This window comes from Haliotis rubra, unplaced genomic scaffold (assembly GCF_003918875.1).
Source record: "Haliotis rubra isolate DU_JTF1 unplaced genomic scaffold, ASM391887v1 Scf697, whole genome shotgun sequence".
NCBI lineage: Eukaryota > Metazoa > Mollusca > Gastropoda > Lepetellida > Haliotidae > Haliotis > Haliotis rubra.
The window spans coordinates 124,971-152,556 of record NW_025767409.1 but is presented as its reverse complement, the minus strand read 5'-3'; the positions used below and the strand labels follow the sequence as shown (position 1 = coordinate 152,556).

General features: G+C 38.0%; 1 protein-coding gene across 1 annotated transcript in view; it reads left to right on the top strand.

Annotated features, from left to right (window-relative positions):
* Window positions 1-27,586, top strand: part of LOC124258537 (proto-oncogene tyrosine-protein kinase ROS-like) — a 162,838-nt gene that overhangs the window by 64,052 nt on the left and 71,200 nt on the right. The window contains 5 exon segments of the mRNA XM_046692606.1: window positions 19,011-19,088; window positions 22,064-22,102; window positions 23,879-23,939; window positions 24,969-25,195; window positions 26,280-26,367. Coding sequence (XP_046548562.1) covers window positions 19,011-19,088; window positions 22,064-22,102; window positions 23,879-23,939; window positions 24,969-25,195; window positions 26,280-26,367 — 493 coding nt within the window.

Here is a 27,586-nt window from a genome sequence, read left to right as displayed (position 1 = left end):
GGCTTTAGCACTGCAACCCGTGAAGATCCGGGGTAGAATAGGTCTTCAGCAACCCATGCTTGCCACGAAAGGCGACTATGCTTGTCGTAAGAGGCGACTAACAGGATCGGGTGGTCAGGCTCGCTGACTTGGTCGACACATGTCATCGGTTCCCAATTGCGCAGATGGATGCTCATGCTGTTGATCTCTGGATTGTCTGGTCCAGACTCGATTATTTGCAGACCGCCGCCATATAGCTGGAATATTGCTGAGTGTGGCGTAAAACTAAACTCACTCACTCACTCACTCACTTTAGCACTGCAGGGAGGGCTAGGCAGTAGGGAAAATAATATGGCTCAGGGACTGTGAGACAGACTTGAATACGTACTGTACCTATACTTGTACCATCCATCCCTCAACCCTACCCTCACCCATAAGCAGACTGAATGCAAATATGTAGATAAAGGAATGCTTTCAAGTCAAGGGGAACACAGAGCAATTATACAAACACTTACTGTTAGCACTTGTAATGATATTTCTTACTTATTCCTATCCAACACCAAACAGATGTAGTCCAACTGTTTTTTATGGATCCAGTTATTAATATAGTCACCAAATACATTATCACATACCTCTAACTTCAGACATATATTTACCAGTAGATAATACAGTATATATGCTGTGGTTCTTGGATATCTCTTGATTGCCAATTGTTGCTACACTCAGCAATATTCCAGCTATATAGAACAAACTTTATGGATAACAACTTCTTTTTATTCGTGAATGCGACGTTTCGATACAGATTCTTGTTACATTGTTACATCCAGTATATATACACTTCCCCCTTCTTCATGTTCCATTATGCTTGAATCTGTATCGAAACGTCGCATTCACGAATAAAAAGAAGTTGTTATCCATAAAGTTTGTTCTATATTGTACTTCCCAACTTCTAAAATGCCACTCAAAAAAAATATTCCAGCTTTATAAAGGTGGTCTGTAAATAAGGGAGTCTGGAGCAGACAATCCTGTGATCGACATCATGAACATTGATCCCCTCAATTAGGATAAGATGACATGTATCAAACATGCTAATGAACCTGACCAACAAATCCTTACAGTAAACATGGGTTCGTGAAACCAACTCTTAACCAAGATCTTCATGTGTCTGATTCAGGTGAGGTGAGGGGCTGTGGGGTAGCCTAGTGGTTAAAGCGTTGGCTCGTCACGCCGAAGACCCGGGTTCGATTCCCCACATGGGCACAATGTGTTAAGCCCATTTCTGGTGTCCCCCGCCGTGATATTGCTGGAATATTGCTAAAAGCGGCGTAAAACCATACTCAGTCAGTCAGTCAGGTGAGGTGAGGTGAAATTGGGTTTAACGTCGTGCTTGAGAATATTTCGCTCATATGACGACGTGCATGCGTGTGTATGTGTAGGTGCGGCTGCTTGTCCTAGCCCAGTCTGAAGCTGGTTTTATAGTGCTAGCCCACTGAGATACCATGTTTCATAAGTATGAGTTTCTGAAGGATCCTTATGACACGGCTCGGTTTATGAGATGTTAGCCTACTTGCACCAGGTGCAACCTAAGATAAAAACCTTCACCAGCCAAATTCCAATTGCAATGTTTTTATTGCAATATGTAATGACAGAAATATGCTATTGAATTATTTAGATGTTTTATTCAGAAGTTGATCCACTCAGAAATTGACTTGCATCTGATGCACGTTAGACTAATAACTAGGTTGCACTTTGTAATATTGGATTGTACCAGTGTAAGGAACAAAGCACTAAATTGAGCCCTGTATGATAATCCTAAAGTAAGACTAATGAACCCTGCATCAGCGACCATCAAGGAGCACAGGATAGCCCTTACTCCTAAACCACTGGTATCAAACCATAAAAGTGGTACTGTGTTGCATAGGGACTTTCATTTGTCGTTGGCAGCTCCTGTTATCCAGGCCATTGTTACGCAGACCTCCACACACCAACAGAACTACCGGTCCTCAGGCTGGTGGAAGTATCTGTCTGTCATGCTACTGTTTCCTGTCCCAAACAAGTGTTTTTGCCGCCATCGCAGTGGTTCTAACACAGAACAGCATGTAAGCACCTGACTGCGGTCTTACCCTGCCTCAACACTTCAGCAGGATATAATTTATGTTTGCCAGCTTCTTACATATCACTTGCTTGTAATTGACAAAACTTCGCAACCTTTATGAAGATTGACATGTGAAGGAGAAAAAACACATTTTATGACCTTCTGTAATTTCATTTCGTTCTTACAGTAATTGGAACATGGTAAGAATTTGAAATATGTTGGACAAAGTTAAATTAAGTAAATTTTGGTCTGAAGCAGCAAATACGGTCTGGAAATCATAAATTGATGTCAAGGTGTCTGCAGAGTTTGATGTTGAGTGGTATGGTTAATGATATGTCTATGAAACATATCTCCTGATTTAGTTGCTGGTACCAGAAAGGAGAGAGTATAAACATTGGATAAACACAGCATTATAACCTGCATGTGATATATAAACATTTATCCCACATTGAAGCGGAACAGATTATTATACTGTAAAGCCTAATCCCATAATGCCTACACCAGATGGTTTAATGGATGTCCGGCAGGCTGTTTATACTGGAGGAATTGCTTGATTAAACACTCAGGCTGAATTTTGGTTAACGTTTTCCTCACATTTAATATTTTAGTCTTTGTGAGAGTTTTTGTGAGGAATAAAATGTCTTGCTTTGTGATGCTTTGATGAATAATTCACGTTAGAAAAGATGAGGTGAAAATGATTCAGCTGCCTTTTGTAAAGTACTTTACAAGGGCAGTCACAATTTAACCTGAGTTGTGTATGTCATCTCTATCTATGAGACTTGAGAGCCTAAGTAATTAAAACTTTATCAAAATGTAAATTTAAAGAACTGTTTTACAGTTTAATTGCCAAACACACCAGACTTTGCATAATTTGTTAAGTGTGGTATTAAGTTGACATTAACCCTTTTATAAAGTGTTATTTAATGTCGTGTGATAGCCTTGGCAACATCACCGCTTGATTACCATAGACCGAGGTGGGAACGGCTGTCATCAACCGATGTGCAGCCACCAGCTTGTAGAAATCAATAGGCGAATCCTTGAGCAAATTTGATAAAGTCATAATGAACATGAAAGTTACCAGTTCTAATTTACTCATCTTTTAAAAGAGGTTTGTATTGACACTGCAGAGGCATTGATTGGCTAGAATGAGAGTGTGATGGAGAGCATAAAGCTGACTTTTCAACCTTGATGTATTCACCAAGATTAGACTTGTCTGAGATGCCTGGACATCCAATTTCAAGATGGGGATGTAGAAATGAAGGCATGCATATTGTAGGATCCTGCATCCAGCACTTCCATCTAAGCTGCGGGGCGGTAGAGTAGTCTGATGTAACATTTTCAACATAACATTCTGTTCTCTTAAAGATAATATCAGTTTTCAGACGCCTGTTGTATTTTGTTCACTTTGGTGATAAGGACCAGTGTCACAAGAAGTTACAAAGAAATTACATTATGATCAGTAATTTATGAATATCAGCAATACAATGTCATAGAATGTTTAAAAAAAGAAAGAAAAAAAAGAATATCTTATAGCTTTGCATTTAGTGGTAAAAAGTATGAATTCAAAAATAGCTGAAAAAATTAAACTTCAGACTGCAAGACAAAAGTTTGTGAAATTTCAACCAGACAGAAAGAATACGAGCATGATGCACTTCCCACACTTTACTGATTTCTCTGGTTATAAATGACGCGCACTTTAATGAGATGACCGCCTACGTGGTGTAGTGGTTAGAGCGTCCGCCCGGAGAGAGCGTAAGGTCGCGGGTTCGATCCCCGACCGCGTCGTACCAAAAGACGTTAAAAATGGTACTTGATGGTCCCTGCCTGGCGCGCTCGGCATTAATGGGTACAACAAGGACTGGTCGGCTTGGAGTCAGTATAATGTGTCTGAGTGGGGTATTCATGCTTCACTGCTTCACAAAACCAGCTTAAGTCTGGTCTAGTACAAGCAGCCGCACATACACACGCATGCACGTCGTCATATGAGTGAAATATTCTCAAGCACAACGTTAAACCCAAATTCACCTCACCTCACCTTAATGAGATACGTGAATTATTGTCAGTTCCTGAGACATGCGATGCCTCAGTGTGCAGTGTCACATGGGGCAAGACTTGAACATGTTAAATGTTCACCTTGCTATTGCATGTATGTTCACATTTTCACATGAAATGTTTCCTAAAGATAATGATACTTTGTACACACAGTTTTCATCTTGTGTCTAGGTAGAGATATCCATTTCTGAACAGGATCTGCAGTCAGCCTCTATTGAGTTTCCCATGATTAAGGCCTATAATTTTGTGTCCAGTGTTTATGGTAAGATTTCTAATATTAAGTCCCTGGTGAGGTCAAGGTTTGGATGAGTAAGGCCATTTAAATTTCCAATAGTCAAGGCCCTGTTGATCTCAGGATACCACTGATCAAAGCCATATTGACTTCGGTTTTCAAACATTTAAGGCCCTGTTGATCTCAGGATTCCAATCATCAAAGCCATATTGACTTCTGTTATCTCAGGTTTTAAATAATAAAGGCCATATTGACTTCTGTTTTCCCATATTCAGGGCCCTGTTGATCGCAGGTTTTAAATGATAAAGGCCGTTTTGACTTCTGTTTTCCCATATTCAGGGCCCTGTTCATCTCAGGTTTTTAAAGATAAAGGCTGTATTGACTTCTGATTACCATATTCAAGGCCCTGTTGATCTCAGGATTCTAGTGATTAAGGCCATATTGGCTTCTGTTTTCCATTATTCAAGGCCCTGTTAATTGCAGGATTCCAATGATTGAGGCCATATTGACTTCTGTTTTCCATTATCCAAGGCCCTGTTGATCGCAGGATTCCAATGATTAAGGCCATATTGACTTCTGTTTTCCCATATTCAGGGCCCTGTTCATCTCAGGTTTTTAAAGATAAAGGCTGTATTGACTTCTGATTACCATATTCAAGGCCCTGTTGATCTCAGGATTCTAGTGATTAAGGCCATATTGGCTTCTGTTTTCCATTATTCAAGGCCCTGTTGATCGCAGGATTCCAATGATTAAGGCCATATTGACGTCTGCTTTCCAATATTCAGGGCCCTCTTCATCTCATGTTTTAAATGATAAAGGCCATATTGACTTCTGTTTTCCAATATTCAGGGCCCTCTTCATCTCAGGTTTTAAATCATAAAGGCCATATTGACTTCTGTTTTCCAATATTCAGGGCCCTCTTCATCTCATGTTTTAAATGATAAAGGCCATATTGACTTCTGTTTTCCAATATTCAGGGCCCTCTTCATCTCAGGTTTTAAATCATAAAGGCCATATTGACTTCTGTTTTCCAATATTCAGGGCCCTCTTCATCTCAGGTTTTAAATGATAAAGGCCATATTGGCTTCTGTTTTCCCATATTCAGGGCCCTCTTCATCTCAGGTTTTAAATCATAAAGGCCATATTGACTTCTGTTTTCAAATATTCAAGACCCTGTTGATTTCAGGTTTCAAAATATCAAGGCCATATTGACTACTGCTTTCCAATAACTAAGGCCCTGTTGACCATAGGATACTAAACATCAAGGCCATATTGACTTCTGTTTCCCAATATTCAAGGCCCTGTTGACCTTAGGTTTCAGATGATTAAGGTCTGATACTGTGGGTGTTTCTTTGAATTGTATTTTTCATAGCACATCTGTTGGGTTAGACAAGTTGAGCTTGTCACAGTTTCTTCATGAAGGGTCGACATTTGACAGGAAAAGCAAGAAAGGCAACAGCTTCCAGCATGATTATTGAAACTCGCAGGCATGATCATGACTGGGACAATAATTACAGAATTGAACACCTAGAACCGATCGTTCTATGAGAGATTCTCTCGTCACAGTTCAAGAAGAAATTCAAACATTGTTGACCTGAGGCAATGAATCTTTCGGGAGGGTTCAATATCTAACATGTCCATTTGATCCCAAGCCCCAAGTGCTGAAATTGTCAATATTTTAACTGACCCTGTGAAAGGTTTTGGCAATGACCAGTATTCACAGAGTAGAGCAGTCTCCACAAAAACAACTTCAACCTTTAATCTAGCATGCACTTACTGTTTACTATAGACTAAGCACACTCCCATCACTACCTAAATTGAAATTGCCCTCAGTAACATTTTGTAATTGTACCACATCACTGATCACCAAAGGACAGTGTAACCTTGATTAAGGTCAGGACTATGCCGTCATGCAATTTAAGATAAATATGTCCCGAAATATCATTTTGTTTGTCATGTTCATAAATTTTATTGTCCGTTTTGGATCGTGTACATATTTGTGTTTTAGAACACTCTGGTTGGCAAGTAGCACTGGTGATCAGTATCATGATATTTAGGACTTACATATCAGATGAGGCTGGGTTTTTGACTGGGGGGAAATGGGGTATCCAAGTAGTTAAAAGAATTTGCTCATCACACGCAAGACCAGGTTTGTGAGTATTTTGTTTTGAATGTGGTATTTTTCAAGGCCTCATTTTGGTACTTGGATACTTGGTATTCAAGCTGTTAAAGAATTCGCTTTTCACACACAAGACCTAGGATTGTAAGTATTTTATTTTGAAGGTGGTATTTTTTAAGGCCTCATTTTCTTAAAATCAGAATTATTTTCACATAGCATTCAAAGTAATAATGTGAAACTCAGCCAGAGATCTGTTTGATTGACCCTGTTAACAGTGAAACACAAGTCCACTCTGCAAACCCATAACACTAGTTTCAACTATAGTAAAAGAATCAGGTGTTTTAGTTTGCAATTTAGGATTGTTTACTGACCTTCACTCCAGACATTTGACATGTCTCTGAACAGGTGTAGATAAATTACTACAAAACTATTGCATGTTCTTTTCTTTAGGGAGAAGCCTCACAAATGGCACTTTTTTCATTTGGTGGCAAATTTGAGACTTTTTTCTGTGATTTTATTTGCTGCCACTTTCTTTCCCATCTCACCACAAATACCTTCTGAAGTGTATCTGATTAGAATGACCTGTATCTTGTACTTCCTTAACGTTTTCCCAAAGGGGCCTAGACTGATTTAGTTATACGACTTTATAAATTATGTGTCAAGCTGGTAATACCTTATCTCAGTCATCATCACAAGTTTTAAAGTAATCATATAATGACGTCTTCAATAGGCCATGATAATGTCTACACAGCTGTCGCATCACGAGACATATTAGATTTCCCGCCTTCCCCATATGGGTCTTTAAGACTTTATTTGAACTTAGTTTAATCACATTTTAAATATACTGTTGCTTTTCCTGTTTATTTGCTAGATAAAGACTTGTCAGTCTCCTTTTGCCTGTACTTGAGAAGAAAGTCTATTAAAAAACATCATTGTTTAGCATAAATATTTAAAAGCCTATGAACTTCATGTTTTTTCTATTAAGTCCTTTTCCTTGTATGAAGTCTGATTTTTATGGGCGGGTATTGTAAGTTTCAAATGCTTGCCGTGCGGGATGCAAATAAATATTTTCATTGACTGAGCTGGTTGAAATTTTAGATGAGGATCAAGACATGATGGGATGTCGGTGTGGTTCCATTTAATCAGTGTCACACAGTGTTGGAAGGAAGGCACCTGATTGGATTACAACTTAAAAGGCTGATTAATGTTAAATGTTTGTTTTACTTGTTGTGGCTGTGTGAAGTGTGTTTTTGCAACCAACATTACTTCTGTTGCAAATACGAATTTGTCTAGCGTTATGGGACAAGTACTGTGTACGCAAGAGGTTAAATTGTTCTATAAAAAAATCAGTTTTTTTGCAAGACTTTTTCATCCAAGGCAACAAGGCTCTGATACTGTGTTAAAGTTTAATAAAACTTTATTTAGGTTAAATAATGGGAATGACTGTAGATTTTGAGAGCACATTCAGTAAACTTATGATCAATGTAGCTTTTGTGAACATCGTAGTAAGTTGTCTCAATTATTTTTGGTCACAAGTGCAAAGTTGCAGAGATAAATCATATGCAAATATTTCCACAATCCATAAAATATATATGGAAATGTATCGGATTTCAGGATTGTTTGGACATGGTTGTAAATTTTGAACCGGTGCCAGTAGCTATGATTATATATATGTCTTGTCAAAATCCTTGAAATGGGCAATACGAGTGACTTGCATTTGCTGGAGTGAGACGGCAGTGTCTGGGCATGGGAGGTAGAGGACTGGTAGGGGCTACACTAGCCCAGGGGAGGAGGCAGAAGATCGTCACCAGACTCCACTGGATCCAGTTACACCATGGGAAAATTCTCTGGAATCTAGCCACTGTGTGAAGGGATGGCAGCAAAGACATGTGATAGTGGCAGCAGTGGTGATTCTCCCATGCACGGAGTGGAGTGGAGTTCAGATTGGAATTGGCTAGGATTAAGGCTACAAATTTACCATGATTCTTAACAGAATAAGGAAAGTAATAAATTACCCTTATTCCAGAGTTGCAGGAACTCCTATGACGCTTGGAGATTTAATCAAATTAAGATTTTGTTAAGATACTGTAGCTTAAGTTTCAAGATAACAAGGGTAGCGATAACCAGGAATGAGTTGACTTATTACAGGGGCTGTTGTTTGTGCCGTAGCCATGACACACCACAATGAGCTTGGAATCTATGTTCTTTGTATATTAATAAAAAGAGTAACTAAGGCAAACTTTTAAAAATGAATTTGAATAAAAACGCTTTGTTAAAAAATACTTTGTATTCTTTAAAATCAGCAGTTGTTCATTGTTGTGGAAAGGCACTTGATTGTATTACAACATAATTTCTGTTCGTTGATATGTTGCTGGGAAGAAATAAAACACAAGACTATAATTTGATTCTTTTATGTTGATATGACATTCTCCAACCAAATAAACAGTATTTTTGGAAGGCAATGGTGGATTGAGATATATTTAAATTGTGAATGAAGGGTTTTGAAATTTTGAATTGCAATAGTTTATGTCCTACTAACATTTCAGACAAGCTTCCATTCGAGTTTTCCTTTCATTAAGGTGATACATGCAGCGCTATAGACAACTTTTTGGGTCATTGAGTTATGTCTGTGTTCATCTCAATTGGGTATTCTAATTTTCTTTTGAGTAACCTAATAACATGTAGCCACCTCACTCAAAATCAATTGGGTATTTTGCCATTCTCCATAAATGTAAAAATATGATAAAGTTTAAATGTTGGTTTACGTGTTTGTTATTTATATATTATATGTAATATTAGAAACGATGATAAAAGACTGCAAGTTGCCAAGTTCATGTGTTATTTTATCTATCCACTGGTACCCAAGGTAAGACTTGACATTTTTGTGTGTACTCATGTAAGATCAAATTTATTGAGAATTTACAAAAATTCAAGCATACTTGTATACAATATAATTAATAAGAATTGAGTTTTGCAAAAATATATGCATAATTTACACAGATACGCAGGTGATCTGTACCTCGGAACATGATGATATTACTGGATTAATGTTCAAAACCGTGTTAAACTGAAGTAAGTCATAAAAGCCAACACTAACAAATCATTGTAAAATTTGGATGATGACAACCACACATGGTAAACACAAAATGGGTGGCCATCTTGGAGCACCTGTTTTACAAAGGTTTGTGACTGGCCCAAGAACATCTTATGTGCTTTATAGCTACAGATGGCGATAGAAAACATGCTGTGATCATAACAAGGGGTGAATGTATAAAGAAATTTAATGTGCTTTTTGCTGTTTGATCAGCAATGCTATGCCAGTTGTGATCACTACATGTGGAAGAGATGATCACTTATTCAGGGTTCATAAGCTTTTGCAGACAAACCAACTGACTGAGACATTCTGGCGGGACACAGTTACCTCGGTTTTCATCTCCATGTAGATTTTTGTGATAACTGTGTTTCCTAATTTCTTGGACTTTTCATTTCTGAAGTTTTTACATTTCCTGAAATATATACTTGAATTTAATTTCAAGAAGCAGCAGAAGAAAGACCATATTTACTCTCTTGTGAATTTATCATGTAGGGCAGGAGCAGTTAAAAATGAGCTGTTTGATTGAAAACATCTCATTTATTTTGTACAAATTACTTTTATTTAAAAAAAATAAAATATATTATTGTAATTTTTTCCAGTCCATTGAAATAGTGACTAAGGAAATCTGTGAAATATGAACTTTTATTTGGGAGGTCTAAATACCAAATTACTAACTATTCCTATAAGTTCCATTTCTCATTTCGTGGCCTCTGTATTTCCTTATCTTGTTTATGCAGAAGACTGAGAAGCCGGTATATGTTCATATTCACAACAGAGAGGCGCACAGACCTGGACAAGAATTCAAAACATGCATTCTTTTGTTATATGCATGTCATATTGGGATATGCTTGACTGTGGGAACCACGTTCAACCTGAAGCCACTTAGAGCCATCTTCTAGAACAGTTAGAACAAAGCCCAGTTTAACCATGAGAATAATTTCAGTTGTTCTGGTTTGTTGTTTTCAAAATAACATTGAGGCAATCCCATGGTTTCACAAGGGCATAGCCTTACTCCAAGGCTGTACTGAATGCTGAGCCCATGGATGTATAGTAATTCTATCCTCTAGAGAAGCAAATCTTGATAAGCGGACAGTACATCTGAGGACGCCAGTCTGTTAGAGGAATATTTACATCTTTTAGAAATTATCATTTAAACTATCAATTATTACCATAGAGACTTGTGCAAGTCTTACAAAGGCACTGCTGATGCAGATGGCCGACAAGGCATTGCCACCCTTCATGTGTGGCTACATACATCAGCACTGTTAGAGGTACCTGTAATATTACCCATTGGCAGGAGAGGGATGGTTGACACCTTAACTGACATTAAGTCAGAAATAGTTATTACATGTTAAAATCTATATGCACAAAATATACGAAAAGAACAGAATCTAAAAAGAGCCCAGACAAATTCTTAATACCTCAAGCAAACGTTTTTTAAATTTGTTGTTTAATGTCTAGAAGAGAGACTGAGTGTCACCCTAACTTGAAGTCTGTTGATCAGGAGATACACATGTGGTGGCCTCAGCACCAGTCTGGATGGCAAGGAAATACATGTTGATATGTCCCCAAACCCCCTCCACTCCCACTTGTCAAACGAACTAGTATTAAAACTAAAAGGATAGCCATATTTTTTTAAATAGGCATACATGTTTCCATACTATCAGTATACAGTATCTAAATTGTGTCAGGGCTCCATTACCCAAGAAAATTCAAAAGGTCACAGCACATCCTGAAGCAATTAAGGCTATTTAGTCCATCTTGTTTGCTACTGCTTCACTGTAGATAATTTCACACACGTACATTGTTCTGAGCTATGATAATGAACATACTTGTTATGCTGGTTGAGTTACAGTGGATATATTTTACACGAAGACAATTTCTTATTTTCTCTTGATGTACTTTTATTCCAATTTCAGAAATTTGGAGTTAATGACATTTTTATTTCAATTAGAATGAACAGTTTGTGGACCTTGGAGCCAGATTCACTTACTGGAAAGAAAATGTATGTTATGGCCTTTGACAAAAAGGACAGCTTTGGACATCTGTGTTGTAGAGACCTGTTAAGGGTGCTGTGGTACATAAAACCATAGTGCTTTGTGTATGTTCATATGTAGGAGTTAAGATCACCATAGTTCTAAAATCGCTTTGTAAAGCAACACCATGGTCCATATCTGCATTGTGTTTCCAGCAGTCCTGACAGTGCCATATCTTGTAGCCAGCTATTGACTGGATGGACCATATCTGTCTGGCTTCAAGCAGACACCAGATCACAGTAGCATATCTTGTAGCCAGCTATTGACTGGATGGACCATGTCTGTCTGGCTTCAAGCCGACACCAGATCACAGTACCATATCTTGTAGCCAGCTATTGCCATGGAGGCCTGACTGGATGGACCATATCTGTCTGGCTTCAAGCAGACACCAGATCCCGTCCTGCTGTGACACAAGCTTTTGCCAAAGAGACCTGACTCAATGGACTATATCTGTTTGGCTTCCAACAGACACCACATCTTGTCCTGCTGTGACAGGAGTTATTGCCAAGGAGGCCGGACTCAATGGACTATATCTGTTTGGCTTCGTCCTGCTGTGAAACAAGCGATAGCCAGGACAATCTAGCTAAAGTTACCCCCATTCACACAATTTTACACACTAATCGTAGCTTATGAGCAACTGGTAATACCTACTCTTGTTTTGAAAGGTCAATGCTTTGGGGGCCATGTTGTTACAGGTTTAATTTTCAACTTAATTGGATTTTTAACTTCAGAACTATGGCTTCAAGATTTGACATGTTTAAACATTGGTTTTGTTTTCAAGCCAGGCTGTGTGTAGATGCCAAATTATGTTCTTGCTAACGATGCTGAGTCAACAAATCAACAAAGTTGAGAGGAAACAAACTCCCTGTGGGGCCTTCTCCTCCCAGTTCTATGGGTCTATCTTGACCATGTTATCTGCTGTTTGGGTGTCTACAGAGAATGACAAGGCAGGCTAGATAGTGGGAACATTTGGATGTCTGGGGTATTGTCTCCAGGATGTGATGAATATACCAGGAACAATCAGCCCGTAGGAGATTGTTCCAGGAATGACCAACATGACTTACTGTAAACATGTCAGCTGCTTTATGAGCTGGCAGTGTGGGAAGTATTGGGGGACTTGACTATAAAACATATCAAATATCTACCGAATTCAGGAGAAGAATAAAACAATCTGTTGTTCAAAAGTGCCTGCATGGGGAAGGGTACAAAAATAGGACAGTTATTAGAAGATGGCACAGTGGTAACAACATGGCAAACGATTATTTACTCATGGAAACGAATCAGGGAACACTTGAAACTACAAGTGTTCCTTTATTCTTTTCCAGAATTTCACCCACAGTGCAATACAAAGCTTGTCAAGAAAACTGGAAAAGAAGGAACACTTGTACTTTCATGTGTTCCCTTATTCGTTTCCATGAGTACATGTATATATAACACGTATTTCATGTCAATGCCTTTATTCAGCTGAAGCATGTGATAAAATGGCTCTCACCTCATAAAGCCATTCTCTTCCCACAGAGGTTACTCCTGTCATATCTTCCTACGTAACCTCTGTTCTAATACGGCCCTTTCATGGTGTGAGCGTTCAAGACTCGTGATTGGAGGCAATCAGATTTAGTTGTGCAATCAGCGACGTTGTTTCAAAAGTGATAATTCGCAAGGCCTCGGTAATTTCCGTATGCTTCGAGAAAACTAAACCTCTTCCCCTGCGCGATGCGCAAACGTTTCTTCTAGACAGAACTCAGTCATGTTATGGCGGATCAGTGGAGTCTCCATTGCCTTCGTTGACAACGGACAAGCTAGCTTTAAACGTCTTGTGTGTAACACCAACACAAGTCCCCGGCAGATGGGGGATATTTGTGGCCCCACATTTGCTTGTGTTAGTCAAGTTGAATCTAAGTCGATATAACACGTGTTCTGATTGGATAGAAAGAAGGGAGATAATTCGTGTTACGATCTTTTGCTGCTAGGGGATTTTACGAGAACCGGGAAATATGGCCGTATTAGAACAGAGGTTCGTAGGAAGATATGACAAGTAACCTCTGTGGGAAGAGAATGCATAAAGCGAGCAGTCATTCTTAGAGGTCATTACCTGTTGAGATGGATGGTTTGGGCTAACTGACATGTGTTGCCTATTTCTAACAATGCCATCTGATTCTGCAGTTTCTTCTTGAGCTCCTAATAATGTTTCTTAAGAAGTATTTGAAGATTTATGGATTTATTTGAAACAAGATAACATAACTGTGTATCCTGCATCCTTAAGGTGTCCTGTAATTTCTGTGAGGTATATGTGACAAGATATTCAAGTTCATCACATAGGAATAAAATATAAGATTTCAAGCCATGGAATAATCACTCTTGATTATTTGCCCCAAAAATATTTTTATTTGAAAGAAGTGCCAACTAGTGGACCCTCAAACATGCAAGAAGTTTAGACATGGTATGATGACAGGCCAGACAGTCAACTTTTATGTGTTGTTATAAGATGTCAACTGTTTATTTAGATTTTTATAATCAAGAACTGATAATGATTACTGTTCTGGTGACAAACAGAACTTATTTTCTTCCATTTCCTGCTGTCAATGAAAAGTTGTGTGGGCACAAAGATCTATAATATAGTATTGCATGTGGACAGGCAATTATGGATGCCTTGTTTGTGCACAGCATATATGGAACTGACATCTGAATACAAAATTCCCATAACAGTCCCAAAGTTTGTCTCTTTGCATTCTTCATCTCTTTATGATGAAAAGTTTCCCTGACACATGAAATGAAAAATCATCTACCCTGAGGTTAACATAGAATAGGCTGAAGTGACTAAATCATAACTGAAATATCATCCACAATGCTAGTCTGTTTCACAGTCCCTGAACCGCATTATTTTCCCTACAGCCAAGCCCTCCCTGCAATGCCAGGCCTATCATACAAACGGCGAACAAATCATCAAAACTGAACTCATATACACCAAAACAGAACAAAAATCACCAAAATAGGCAAAACTGAACTCATATACACCAAAACAGAACAAAAATCACCAAAATAGGAAATTTTGGTGATTTTTGTTCTGTTTTGGTGTATATGAGTTCAGTTTTGATGATTTGTTCGCCGTTTGTATGGTAGGCCTGAATGCTAATTCCCTGCATGAAGCAAGTCTAGATTTCCTCAGGTTCTGAATGTCATGTCTACCTGGGGCTCCTTCTCAATTTAAATGGGTTTATTTGTAACAATCAAAGTTATATATGTTGAGAGACTAAGCGTTAGTCTAGCACACAGTTTTCAGGCTGGTCTGAAGGAGCCTTGGACTAACTACAGATGACTGCTGGGGGTGACACTGCAAATAGAATGTGCAATCATCGGGGTCACTGGGTGAAAAGATATGATTTGCTGATAGGAATCCTATACTACTACCTGATGACAGGGACCAAATGACTGAAACATGAAAGGTTATGGTCCTCCGTGATTAAAATAAATCATAGAGGTAGAATGGTCAGGTTGTATTGATTTTAAAGTCAAATATCCTAAAATGCTATAAGGAATGATTGATCTGGGTCGTGAAATACTTTTATTAAAAGGAACGTTTTCAAAGTTGAAAAGACAGGTTGGCTTAAGGCGAGAAGAGATCTGCAGGAGTTTAAAAATATGTGGGCCTTTTTCATTCCACAAAATCAGAAATCTTTTTACTGCGCTATCGTTTCTGAAATATTAAGTATTTAGATATGTAATGATTATTAGAGAAATGATTATTACTGTTAAATGAAGTACCTAGTTTGTGTATATAGATAAGGCGGAAAGTTCATGAGTGAGTTTGGTTTTACGTTGCTTTTAGCAACGTTCCAGCAATATCACAGTGGGGGACACCAGAAATGGTCTTCGCATATTGTACCCATGTGGAGAATCAAACCCATGTCAGTAGCAAGCAAAACAGTGAAAAGCAAACGTTCTAACCATTAGGCTACCCCACTACCCCATATGGAAGAAAAACACAGAAAGTGTAAAACAAAATAAAAAGAAATGTGACATCCTTATCACCTTGGAGGTTTTTAGGTTTGAACCTTTCTCTGACCATAAGAGGCATCCAGTGGATTGGATGGGCAGGCTTGGTGGCTTGGCCATAGCCTGTATGTATTTACAGACCAATATCATATTTGGTGGAATATTGCTGGGTGCAGCATTAAACAACAAACAAGCAAATAAAACAATATAAAAAGTAAAAGCTCCCATGAACAAATATGATTACCCAAGCAATAACATGTAGTGCCATGCTTTATGACAAAAACAAAATGGGACTGGTGTAATTTCTAACATTGGTTACAATATTATTTGTTGAGAAATGTTTGTAAGGTTGTTCTTTAGGTCAGTTTGATGGCCACCAAATGTTGTAGCTGTTGAAGTTCCCTGCTGCCTGCTGTGAACCTATTATCCCTGTTAATGTTGCCTGATGGAGTCCCAGCATGCCTCAGATACATACACCCAGACATGCACGCATACTCCTGCTGCACTGCTTCTGGAGTCCGAGTGCTAATGTCGGGATATTCATGTCTCGGGATATTCATGTCTCGGTGCATGGCTTTGTTTACAGGATCTCCTAAACACGACTTTGGTGCCTCTTCCAGTTATTGGTGGTTATGCCTTGTGCCCATTACAATATAATTAACTGGTCATGGACTTGGGACTGTTCCTTCAAAGATTTTTCTGTCTCAACAATGATTGTGTTCTAGAGAGCTCCCCGTTGTTATACAGGGTGACTGTTTGTTTGTTTGTGGTTTGATGCTGCACTCTACAATATTCCAACTGTATGATGGCAGTCTGTAAATGATCAAGTCTGGTCCAGACAATCCAGTGATTGACATCATGAGCATTAATCTACTCAGTTGGGGTATGATGGCATCAACCAAGTCAGTGAACCTTTCCTTTCCTTTCTTGCTTGCACAATAAATATTTTATCACTATCTCTCCCCATCGCATTAGTCACCTCTTGGATGGGTTGCTGAAGACCAATTCTAATACCCAGATAGCATTCATTGCCAACGTTGGCCCAACGTCTCAATGCTTTTTGGGTAGGGATCCCTAGAGGTCTCAAGGCTTCAGGATTGATCAGGTGGTCGGGCTTGTGATTGGTTCATTGCTTATTCCACAATAAGGCCCAGGCTCGATTACTTAAAGATAGTCATGTAGGTGAAATATTGCTGGTACAACATGCAAGATATTTATTTTGCAAACGTTCCATGTAGAAACAGTGACAATATTCTATTAACCTCATAAACGAGATATATAATACGTCGGAGTAACAATACATATACTAACACAAATGTGTATAATGGTCTAGGATAATCTAGACATCTTCTAGATTTGTTTGACTGACTGACTGACTGAGTTTGGTTTTACGCCGCTTTTAGCAATATTCCAGCAACATCACGGCGGGTGACACCAGAAATGGGCTTCACACATTGTACCCATGTGGGGATTCAAACCCGGGTCTTTGGCGTGACGAGCCAACGCTTTAACCACTAGGCTACCCCATCGCCCCAGATTTGTTTGAAGTTAAATATATGGTAGCAGATTATTTCTATTCTATCTGGTTCATCATTTGTAAACATGAGGCTAAATGTTTCTGTGGTGGTAAGGCTTTGAAAGTAACTAATTTGAGAGGAAAGGGAATTAAGTAAGGGATGTCTTACATCTGAATATGCAGCAGGTTTTGCTGTGTACAGCATAAGACAACAAAAATGAAACATCTTAGTATTCTATCATGGATAGACTTCCATAACCCAAGACCCTATCACCACTGGTTTTATCTACAAAGTCTAGAATACCAGAATATTCTGATGTTCAAGGAAGACAAGTGTTACCAGGTCATGACATACGTAAGGCATGTCTCTGTTGCAATCCCTCAGTAATGGGGACAAGCACTGGAATCCTAACAGGGGTCGCTGGGGCTTACTTGATACAGAATGTCTCTAGTACCATGATAACTACCATTCTTTCATCCCCGCCTTGTCTGACCAATGACAGTGTTTGACATGTTCCTGAATTGTAGCCCCTGTTCTGTCACTCACTATCTCAACACTTCAAATAAGTTATTCTCTAATTAGCACAAACAGTGTACTTCATAACGCATGTTTACCTTGATCTTCAAACTGTTGACAAGCAGAGGAAATATTTGTGAGATAATTTTCAAATGTATACTGAAGTTGTTGTCTTGAAGACAGTATGTGTTTGAGATAATTTTCAAATGTATACTGAAGTTGTTGTCTTGAAAACAGTATGTGTTTGACTGTTGTATTTTAGTTTCTTGGGGAATGATTACGGAAATGTTTGTGGTAATTCCATCGAAGGAAATCATTTTATGTGTCTTCTGAAATATAAGATGGTAGGTCAGCAACAGACCTTTAAGAAAGTTAATGTTTAGAAGTACAGCATTTAAATGGTTTGTGTCACATTCCTATCCTATGAGTGTGTACAGTTGTGAACAAAAATAATCACCATATGGAAATGAGACATCTCGTGTTTCAAAGTTAGAGAAATTAGACGATGATCTATGCCAGACATTGGTGACCCTAGGAATGGGATGTTGTTTAGAACGCTGTATATCTGAATGAGTAGATCAGGCTTGTCAATAGGTGTTTGCACAACTTGTCTTTGAAAGTTCTTGAAGATGAAAATATGTGAGTAGTGAAGCCATGCTTATGATGGATTTTATCACACATGTGTTTGTTTGTAAGGAATTATATCTTTCATGTAGGAGAGGAAATATCACTCCTCTGCCTGTGAGAGATATATATTGTCCATGTGGTTGTGAGTAAATGTATCCATCTATCAATAAGTGAAATATTGCCATCTATTTGCGAGGAAAATATATCCACTATCTGTGAGGGAGATATATCTACCTATCACTAAGGGAATATATAATCCACCTATCAGTGAGGGACATATAGCCACCTATATATGAGGGAAATATACCCACTACCTTGAAGGGAAATATATCCACTATCTGTGAGGGAAATATATCCACTATCTGTGAGGGAAATATATCCATTATCTTGATGGGAAATGTATCCACTATCTTGAAGAGAAATATATTCACAATCTGTGAGGGAAATATATCCACTATCTGTGAGGGAAATATATCCACCTATCTGTGAAGGAAATATATCCACTATATGTCTTTGAGATATATCCTCTATCTGTGAGGGAGATATAGCAACCTATCTGCAAGGGAGATATATGTATACCTACCTGTGAGGGAGATATGGTGAATATATCACCCCATATCATCCATCTACCTCTGTCACCTGTTTTTGTGGGATGGAAATCTTTCTCCCTCTCGTCTGTGATAGTCACATGAAATATATAGAATTTGTTCAGTGTTAATGTCACTGTAACTGTGGTTTCATTGTTTTCAGTGTCAAGATGGATGCACCCGATACCAAGATGCACTATCATCAAGCTGTCAGGTGGCTTGCACTAAGCAAATTCCTCAGGTAATTTTCTTTTGTTATTTATGCTATAACAGTGGGGGATTTATATAAAACTTATAGGAATTGTTTTAGACATGTACATATGTATTAACCTCATGATTATGTACACAGATCAATGCATGAATTTATGTATCAAACTCTTCATAAAATACCTTCTACATTTTGCTTTTCCTTCACAAACCATTAAATATTAGCAGACACCAACATTTATGCCAGTAACCAAAAGTTAAATTGAAGTTTCTTCTTTATATTTTGGCTCTGCTAATAGGTAAAGGTTCCGACATACTTAGTCTGACATCTAAACATTCTGTGTAATTAATCTATTTTTAAATAATTGTGGAACCAGAAGTGAAGAGGTCTTGTTAGCTTGAAGGTGCACGAATATATTGGATTTCTCTCCAGTCATCGTCATCATTTTGCTTTATCTTATACAAAAACTCATACATCATTCTGATAAAGTATAATTGTCTTTAACACTTCAAACACACACGAGCGATGGAGATCAACACTAAATGTCTGTTAACAGGTAGCATTGTTTAGAAATAGCCTTTATGTCTGAATAGATATCATCTGGACCGTTGACATCGATAGCACTCTGAGAGGATATGTTAAATGTGGTCTCTCATATTCCTTATTATTATCCCCAATTGTTGCTGGACATTAGCTTGTGATACATAAGTCAAGAGGTAGTGTTCATCAGCTATGTGTGCATCATTTCTCCTCCATGCTTATGGCCGGACTGAGCATTATCAATATTTTCCCCAACATAAATAGTTTTGGTAAATATGGTTCCTGTTTTCAATCACCTTTCTTTACTGTGATTGTTAATACATTTGTGGCTGTATAACTCTTGAAATAGACTAGGAATTTTGTGTTGGAGGGATCTAGTTATCAAAAAAAAAGAAGAAAAGCACAAAAAGAATGGAAGTGCAATGTTTTATATATTCCTAATAAGACTTACCCAATTGGTTGCTATGCATTGGCAAATCTGTTCCTGTTGACTCTGCAAGCGCAATTCACTCTGAATTATTTTGGCATGCCAGAATTATGTAAGAGTGACCGGAAATTGAGCTGCCATGATTATATCTGTATGACAATGTCATACTCATGCTTGATGGTTTGAAGAAGGAGGTAACGTTTAAGACCTATGTTACCCAAGTTCTCTTCCCACAAGAAGCTGACCACATGATGTGATATGGCTGAAATACTTACAGAGTGGGATAAGACTAAATTAAACTAACTGGCTTTGATGCTTTGAGGTTCAAATCTTTATAAAACATGTATATATGCAATTTAACCTCAAAGCTCTTTATTGTCATCAGCTTCTTTTCTCCAACTCAACCCAAAAACTTTAGTAAGCAAGAAAATGAATTATGATTTTGATTAGAGGGTAGTGATATTGGAAATAGATATTAGTTTGAAGGAAAATTAGTACCTGAACAGTTTTAGCTAACATTAACTGAACTTGCATCTGCATGTTCTGACGGCTTCTGGAAATCTACAGTTAACGTTCTTAAGGCACAATTTCTCAAAGATTGTTCAAGCATTTATCATTTTAATTGTCTGTATATAGTTATCATAAAATGATATGTAATTGACCATTGGGTTTCAATTTGCTGCATTTGTCAGATGTTTAATTTTTAAGCGTTATCCCATGCCATATTGATAGTCTCCAGTAATGAAGGTGAGCTACAGAGCCCCATGGCTGTAGAGGTGAAGCCTGAAATAGATTGGGGTGATAGATTTGTGGTGACTTCTAACACATTCTGTGGATACTTCTCTAGGTTGGCAGTGTGATCATTTCTACTAGCTGCCTTTGTCCACATCTGCATTATATGGCTGATTTAGTAGGTAGATTACTATATAATGAGTTGTCACACAAACAGCAGGGCCAGCTCTGCACAGAGCTGGTCACGTAAATACAGACAAGAGGGTTCACTTTTATGCTGGACCATTGTGGAATTTCTGACACCATGTCTAAAAGAAACGGAAATATTATCAGTTTGGTGTGCATCATCATAAGTAAGAATAAAATAACAAGCTACATACAAAGCATAATGATCTGCATTATTATTGTTTTTATTTTGCTATTTGTTGTCTGAAAATAATTAAATTTGGAACAGAGAGTCATGTGATTGACGTCATGAGCATGAGTTACTAGGGTACATTGAGGTGCATCAACCAAGTCAGTGAGCCTGACCTCCTTGCTTTGTATGATGTGTGTATTTAAGACATCTTTACACGGGCTACCATTAGATCCAAATTTGATTCTCAGCTTCCTGGGGAGTATTAGGCCAAAGTTTCCTGTTAGCTTTCCATTCACATTATAATCTCACTTATGATCAAGTGTTTTAAGTATTTATCAGTATTTGTCTGGTTTAGGGTGGGTTTGTTTGATGGAACCTGTCAATGAATAAAGTTAAGGATGACATAAAATTCCAATTAAAAGGCCTTTCACAGGACACTGTGTCTCATGTTAGGCTGATGTGCCAAGATTGTACTGAAATACTGTTCAAAGCAGGGCAAACTCAACTCACTGTTATTATAAATGACCATGTCAGGGGTGGAAATAACTATAAAATTGCTAGTGTACTCCGGTACAGTGGCACATGTAAACTCACTTGCCCTGATAATTTTTCCACTATACCGGACGTTTTCTTGTTGATATTTAAATAAACAACATAATTAATATTGGAAAGTCAACTGGACAACGGTACAGTGTGATATACAAATTTGCTTGACCGACAGAAAAAACCACTGGACTCGGGCGTCGGGCAATTGGTTATTTCTACCCCTGCATGTCTTGGTCTTCCTACATTCAGTAGATCTTTGTATAAATTTTATGAAAATTTGGTGGAACTTTCACCCTTTTTAAACCATTACACCCAATGTGTTTGATGGACCATAATACATATTATATTATATACATATGTGTGTGTGTGCGTGTGATATTCATGTACATGCTTTTATCACTGCAGGACCAGGCCAGTGGAAATGAAGCCGAAACACAAACACAGGTAACAATAGTTTTCAGTGTCTACAATCAGTAACCTAGCTTTATGACTATAATTGCATGTTTGGTTGTGCTTCACACTATATCAATAGCAGAAACAACACAAAATACATTTTTGTGTCAGACTACTTATCAAATGCTTATATACAGACATGCAGATATATGTGATATACAGACATGCAGATATATGTGATATACAGACATGCAGATATATGTGATATACAGACATGCAGATATATGTGATATACAGACATGCAGATATATGTGATATACAGACATGCAGATATATGTGATATTGCATTTAAATATTGAATAAAAGTTTCTTTGTAAAGTTCTGTACACAAAATATTTGGAGTCATTTGCATCCCCCGTTAAAGCAGATCAGTTTAATTACTTGTTTTATGAGCGTGAGTGGGTGAGTTTAGTTTTACACCGCTTTTAGCAATACGTCAGCAGTATCACGGGCTTCACACATTGTGTTCATGTGGGGAATCGAACCCAGGTTCGCCAACGCTTAAACCACTAGGCTACCCCACCGCCCCTCATGTTTTATGGGTATTCTTAATCTAAAAACCTGTAAAAAGGAGGAAATACAAGTATTAAGTGAAAATATCAATTACTAAATTGATTCCTGCTTTCTGTTTTGCCATGCTTTCTTTGTGCAGTAAAAACCTGCATCATTTGGAGGCTTCTAGTGAAGTCTTTGCAGGATCAAGTAGGAATGTCTTAGAAAAGGTTACGAGACAATTATTTCCTGTTAGATTATCTTTTGGGGGGTCGGGGGAAATGGCTAAGTGTGACAGTGATCTGTTATTAGATTGGTCTGGTCTAATAAAATACTCACTCTGAAAAGATTTTAGAAAAAGTTATCAGAAAGAGTCTTAGTGTCAAAAAGATCTAATTGTAATTCATTTAAGTTAAGTTCTATTCCTACATAATGCTATCAGAGGGTTGTTACAAAAATGTTTCTTTTTTTCTCATTTTATCTAAAGCATGACAATTTAAATAGTACAAGTGACAAGAACCTTGCTCCTGATAACGATTTGATATTTCATCTCACTAGATCTTAAATTGCTCCTTTCAGAGTCCAATTGATTTGTTCAGATCATTCAGACTGGGTTGGCGTTGTGGCAGATTCACATACTTTCTTCATCACAACTAATAACCAATTGTGCTTAAAAGCTATCTTTATGGAGATGTCTGAAGAAGGTTTCGGAAAGCCATTATTTCCAGTTTGGTCCAAATGGAAAGGTCGCGGGCATGAATGGACATGGTCGATGAAGACTGTTGGTCCCTGATTTTATCTTCTATGGTGATAATGTAATTAAAGATAGTTATATTGATGTAGACCAACTGGACTGGGTTAAAAATAGCATAGGAACTGGGAGGGAGGGGAGAGGGGAGTGGCGTGTCGTTTTTTCGGCATGCTACTCTTGGATATGTTATTGCCTTTTTAAGTTACTTGTACTTGCAACTGATTGTTTTTGATAGCTTATGATTATGACATAAAGAAAAACACCAGTCATGTGATGCAATAAATTCACACATGCTTGTGCAATAAGAATAGGCTAATTTAAAATCTTGGTTACATTTTTGTTGTCAGGGTTGTTTGGGGGATGAATTTTGAGAAAGAAGACCTCTTGATGTAAGATCTAATGACATGGAGACAGAATTCAATCAAATTTTCAATTAGACACAAACTATATGATTTTCATTTTGTACTCTTGCAAAATAATTATCAAAGTAAAATATCTATGTTGTCAATATTTCTACTTCACAGAGGCAGTACTGTATTCAAGGCTGTTTGAGTGCCCTAGGTTACTATGGTGACAGTGTTGCAAGTAAGTCTCATGATACAGTTTATTTGCCATTTGCAAGCTGGTTCTAGGTCTGAATAGTAAGGTGAGGTGAGGTGAAATTAGGTTTAACGTCGTGCTTGAGAATATTTCGCTCATATGACGACGTGCATGTGTATATATGTGTATGTGCGGCTGCTTGTACTAGCCCAGACTTAAGCTGGTTTTATAGTGCTAGCCCACTGAGATACCATGCCACAGTGAAGCATGAATATCCCACTCAGACATATTATACTGACTCCGAGCTGACCAGTCCTTGTTGTACCCATTAATGCCGAACGCCAGGCAGGGACCAACAACTACCATATTTTAACGTCTTTTTGGTATGACACGGCGGGGGGGCAAACCCGCGACCTTCCGCTCTCCGGGCGGACGCTCTAACCACTACACCACAGAGGCGGTCCTGAATAGTAAGGAGCTTTGTAATCACCTCTTGATCTGGAAGCCTATCTTGTGATGAAGGCATGCTTTTTGAATAGCAAACACCCATGTGATTTATCCCCTGACCATGTAGATGCTTCTCTGCTACACATTGCACTATGTATTGTATTCGTCAGTTCACTGTAATTCTAAATAAAAATGACCATTCATTTCAATTTGTAATCAGATAAAGTCGAGAACTACTGGTACATTGTTTCACCTCCTTGAGTGCAATATATAGGGAATCTCACGTGTGTGTCTTTTGAAGTTGAATATATCAACATTTATTGATTCTATCTTTTATCCAAAATCATCTTTCAACTTTTCTAGTTTGTAAACAGTAATAAGCAGTGTCTTGAGTGTGAAATGTACAGATAACCAGCATCAGTGGCAGTAATTAGTGATGTCATTTGATTGTGACGCCTTGGTAACCAATGACATCATAATTGTCTGCAAAGCATAGTGATGTAATGTAATGGTATTATTACAAGTGATATCACCAGTGGACGGTAGTTTTGAATGATAAAACAGCAATATTGACCACATCCTTTAATGTATGAACAAATTAGCTAATAACTATCTTGTTTGTTCCAGGACAGTTGGGGACACTGCCAAAACCAACTCTCAAAAGATCCAGCATAAATTATTCCTCCATCGTGCTACAATGGACCAATCGGAAGCTGGAAAAAGTCACCTACCTGATATACAGGAAAATACTGGATATACCACAAGTGAACAGTGATTGGCAAATCCATAACTCATCCCGATTTGAGGGCAACTCCATATCTATCTACAACCTCCACCCCTATGTCACGTATAAGGTAGGTTCTGTTTGATAGCTTTCACTCAGATGTGTATTTACAGCTCACCTAGACTCAAGGTCCATCTGATGTTATGTCATGATGTGTCAAGCTTGGCGTAAACTTTGACTTACCATGTCTCCTTGAACCTTAGGCCAATGAAGTTTAATCTTCAGCAGTCAGTCCTGAAGACTAGAAATGACATCTGATTTGGTTCTTATGTCAAATTTCCTGACCCATTTATTACCTTTGGTTGTTCAGTTATACTTTTATTGCAAATTGAGACTTCTTTTCTGTATTCCTCAACTCCAGTTAATCTGAACTCTTTTATGTAAGATCACATCTCTCATTGATGAAAAATGCTTCTGGTTTAGAAACATGGAGAAGTTGTTTTGCAGTTCAAACTTGCTTTAGTTTTCAGTAAGCAACTTATTGATCATGGATGTTTTACATTATATTCTGTCATAAATCAGATGCTACGCCACCTCATGACTACTGACTGAGTGAGTGAGTGAGTGAGTGAGTATGGTTCTATGTCCCTTCCAGCAATATTCCAGCAACATCACAGCAGGGGACACCACAACTGGGCTTCACGCGGGTTTTTGTCATGACAAAACCCTTTTGTAATCACAAGTGACAATATTTCCTCATAAATTCCATTATTCACATATTGTATTATTAAGCCTTCAAGGATATGCTATGGGTAATCCTTCAGAAATACGATCAAGAACTTTTGAGCAGATAACTAAGGTTTTTTTGATGATTAGTTGTAAGATTTGTTTTGCAGGTGCTACCAATAGGGCGGGCATTCCTTCCCTTTTCGTAAACACCTGGCGTCATCACTGATTTTCAGTGGTCCATTTCATATAATTTAAAAAATAAATTTCGCTTCAAGACTAGGAATTCTTTTGCACTGACATTGTATTTATATAGTTAATATCTTCCCCGCCAACATGTCATGATACAAGTGGCAAAATATCTTTTGTTTTGATAATTGAAATTTATCCTGTGAAAAGTCTTGCCTTATTTATTTGTGACAGACCTGTTAGTTAAATGTAGACGATTAACCAGAACTTTGTTCATTAACAACTGTTTTGTGTTTCAGTTCAAAGTTTTGGTTGTGATCAGTCCACAGACTGAGGATTTTGTAATGTCACCAGAGTCATTCCCCATCACCACTGTAGCCCATGGAGGTAAGAGGTTTTATGTATCATTTTAAGAGTCATCACATATTTGTTTGAACCCCATGAAGATCTGTGAACTGAATTAGAATTTGCCTTCAACAACCTGTGCTTGCTGTAAGAGGCAACCAAAAGGGTGGCCACACTTTCTGACTTTAGTGATAGAAATTATTGTATCCAAACTGTGTAGATTGATGCTTATGATGTCAGTCATTTGATTGCCTCTTCCAGATTCCATTATTTACAGAACCCGTAAAGATCCGGTGTAGAATAGGTCTTCAGCAACCCATGCTTGCCACAAAACCCATGTTTGCCACGACTATACTTGTCGTAAGAGGCAACTAACGGGATCGGGTGGTCAGGCTCGCTGACTTGGTTCATACATGTCATCGATTCCCAATTGCGCAGATCGATGTTCATGCTGTTGATCACTGGATTGTCTGGTCCAGACTCAATTATTTACAGACCGCCGCCATATAGCTGGAATATTGCTGAGTGTGGCGTGAAACTTAACTCACTCTTTCACTCACTCATTATTTACAGACCTCTGTCATATAACTTGATCGCTGCTGAACAGTGTTTAATTAACAAAGAAAAACAAACCTGGTTTTGTTGCCACTAGTTTGTTTACAATTGTACATGAATCCGTAGGTTTGAGAAAGGGGTACGGTATATGTTTTACAAACATACACTTTATCAGTTTTTATCTTTTATGTAAAATATAAAAAACAAGTTTTTCCTTTTTCACTAACCACATTTTGCCTTCTTGTAAAGTACTTCCTGGCAAATGGAATTAGTGACCAAATTGTCATTTGTGTACATTTCAGAACATGTCATAAAAAAACAGATTTAAAAAAGAAGATGTTATGGGTTATGGTACATACACCATTGTTTCATCATCACAACTTACTGTTTAATTAAGCTAGAAAATAGGTAGAATAAGAATGTTAGACTTTGCCTCAAGACAAGGATTAAACCAGTTGGCAGTGAAGGTGAGCAAGGAACAAGAGAGCGCTGGGCAACAGAGTGTTTTCATGTAGTGCATCACAAGTAATGAGTATAGACTGGTGAAGGTTCATCAATATTCATGAGACATCAGACATGCAAATTGCAGTGGAAATGGAGCTAGCTGAGTTGTTGACTGTCCCTTATATGGCTGTGAAAGACAGATCAGGGCTAGGAAATGGACTTTTACCCAAGAGTTGACCACAGGATATAGATCTCACTGTGA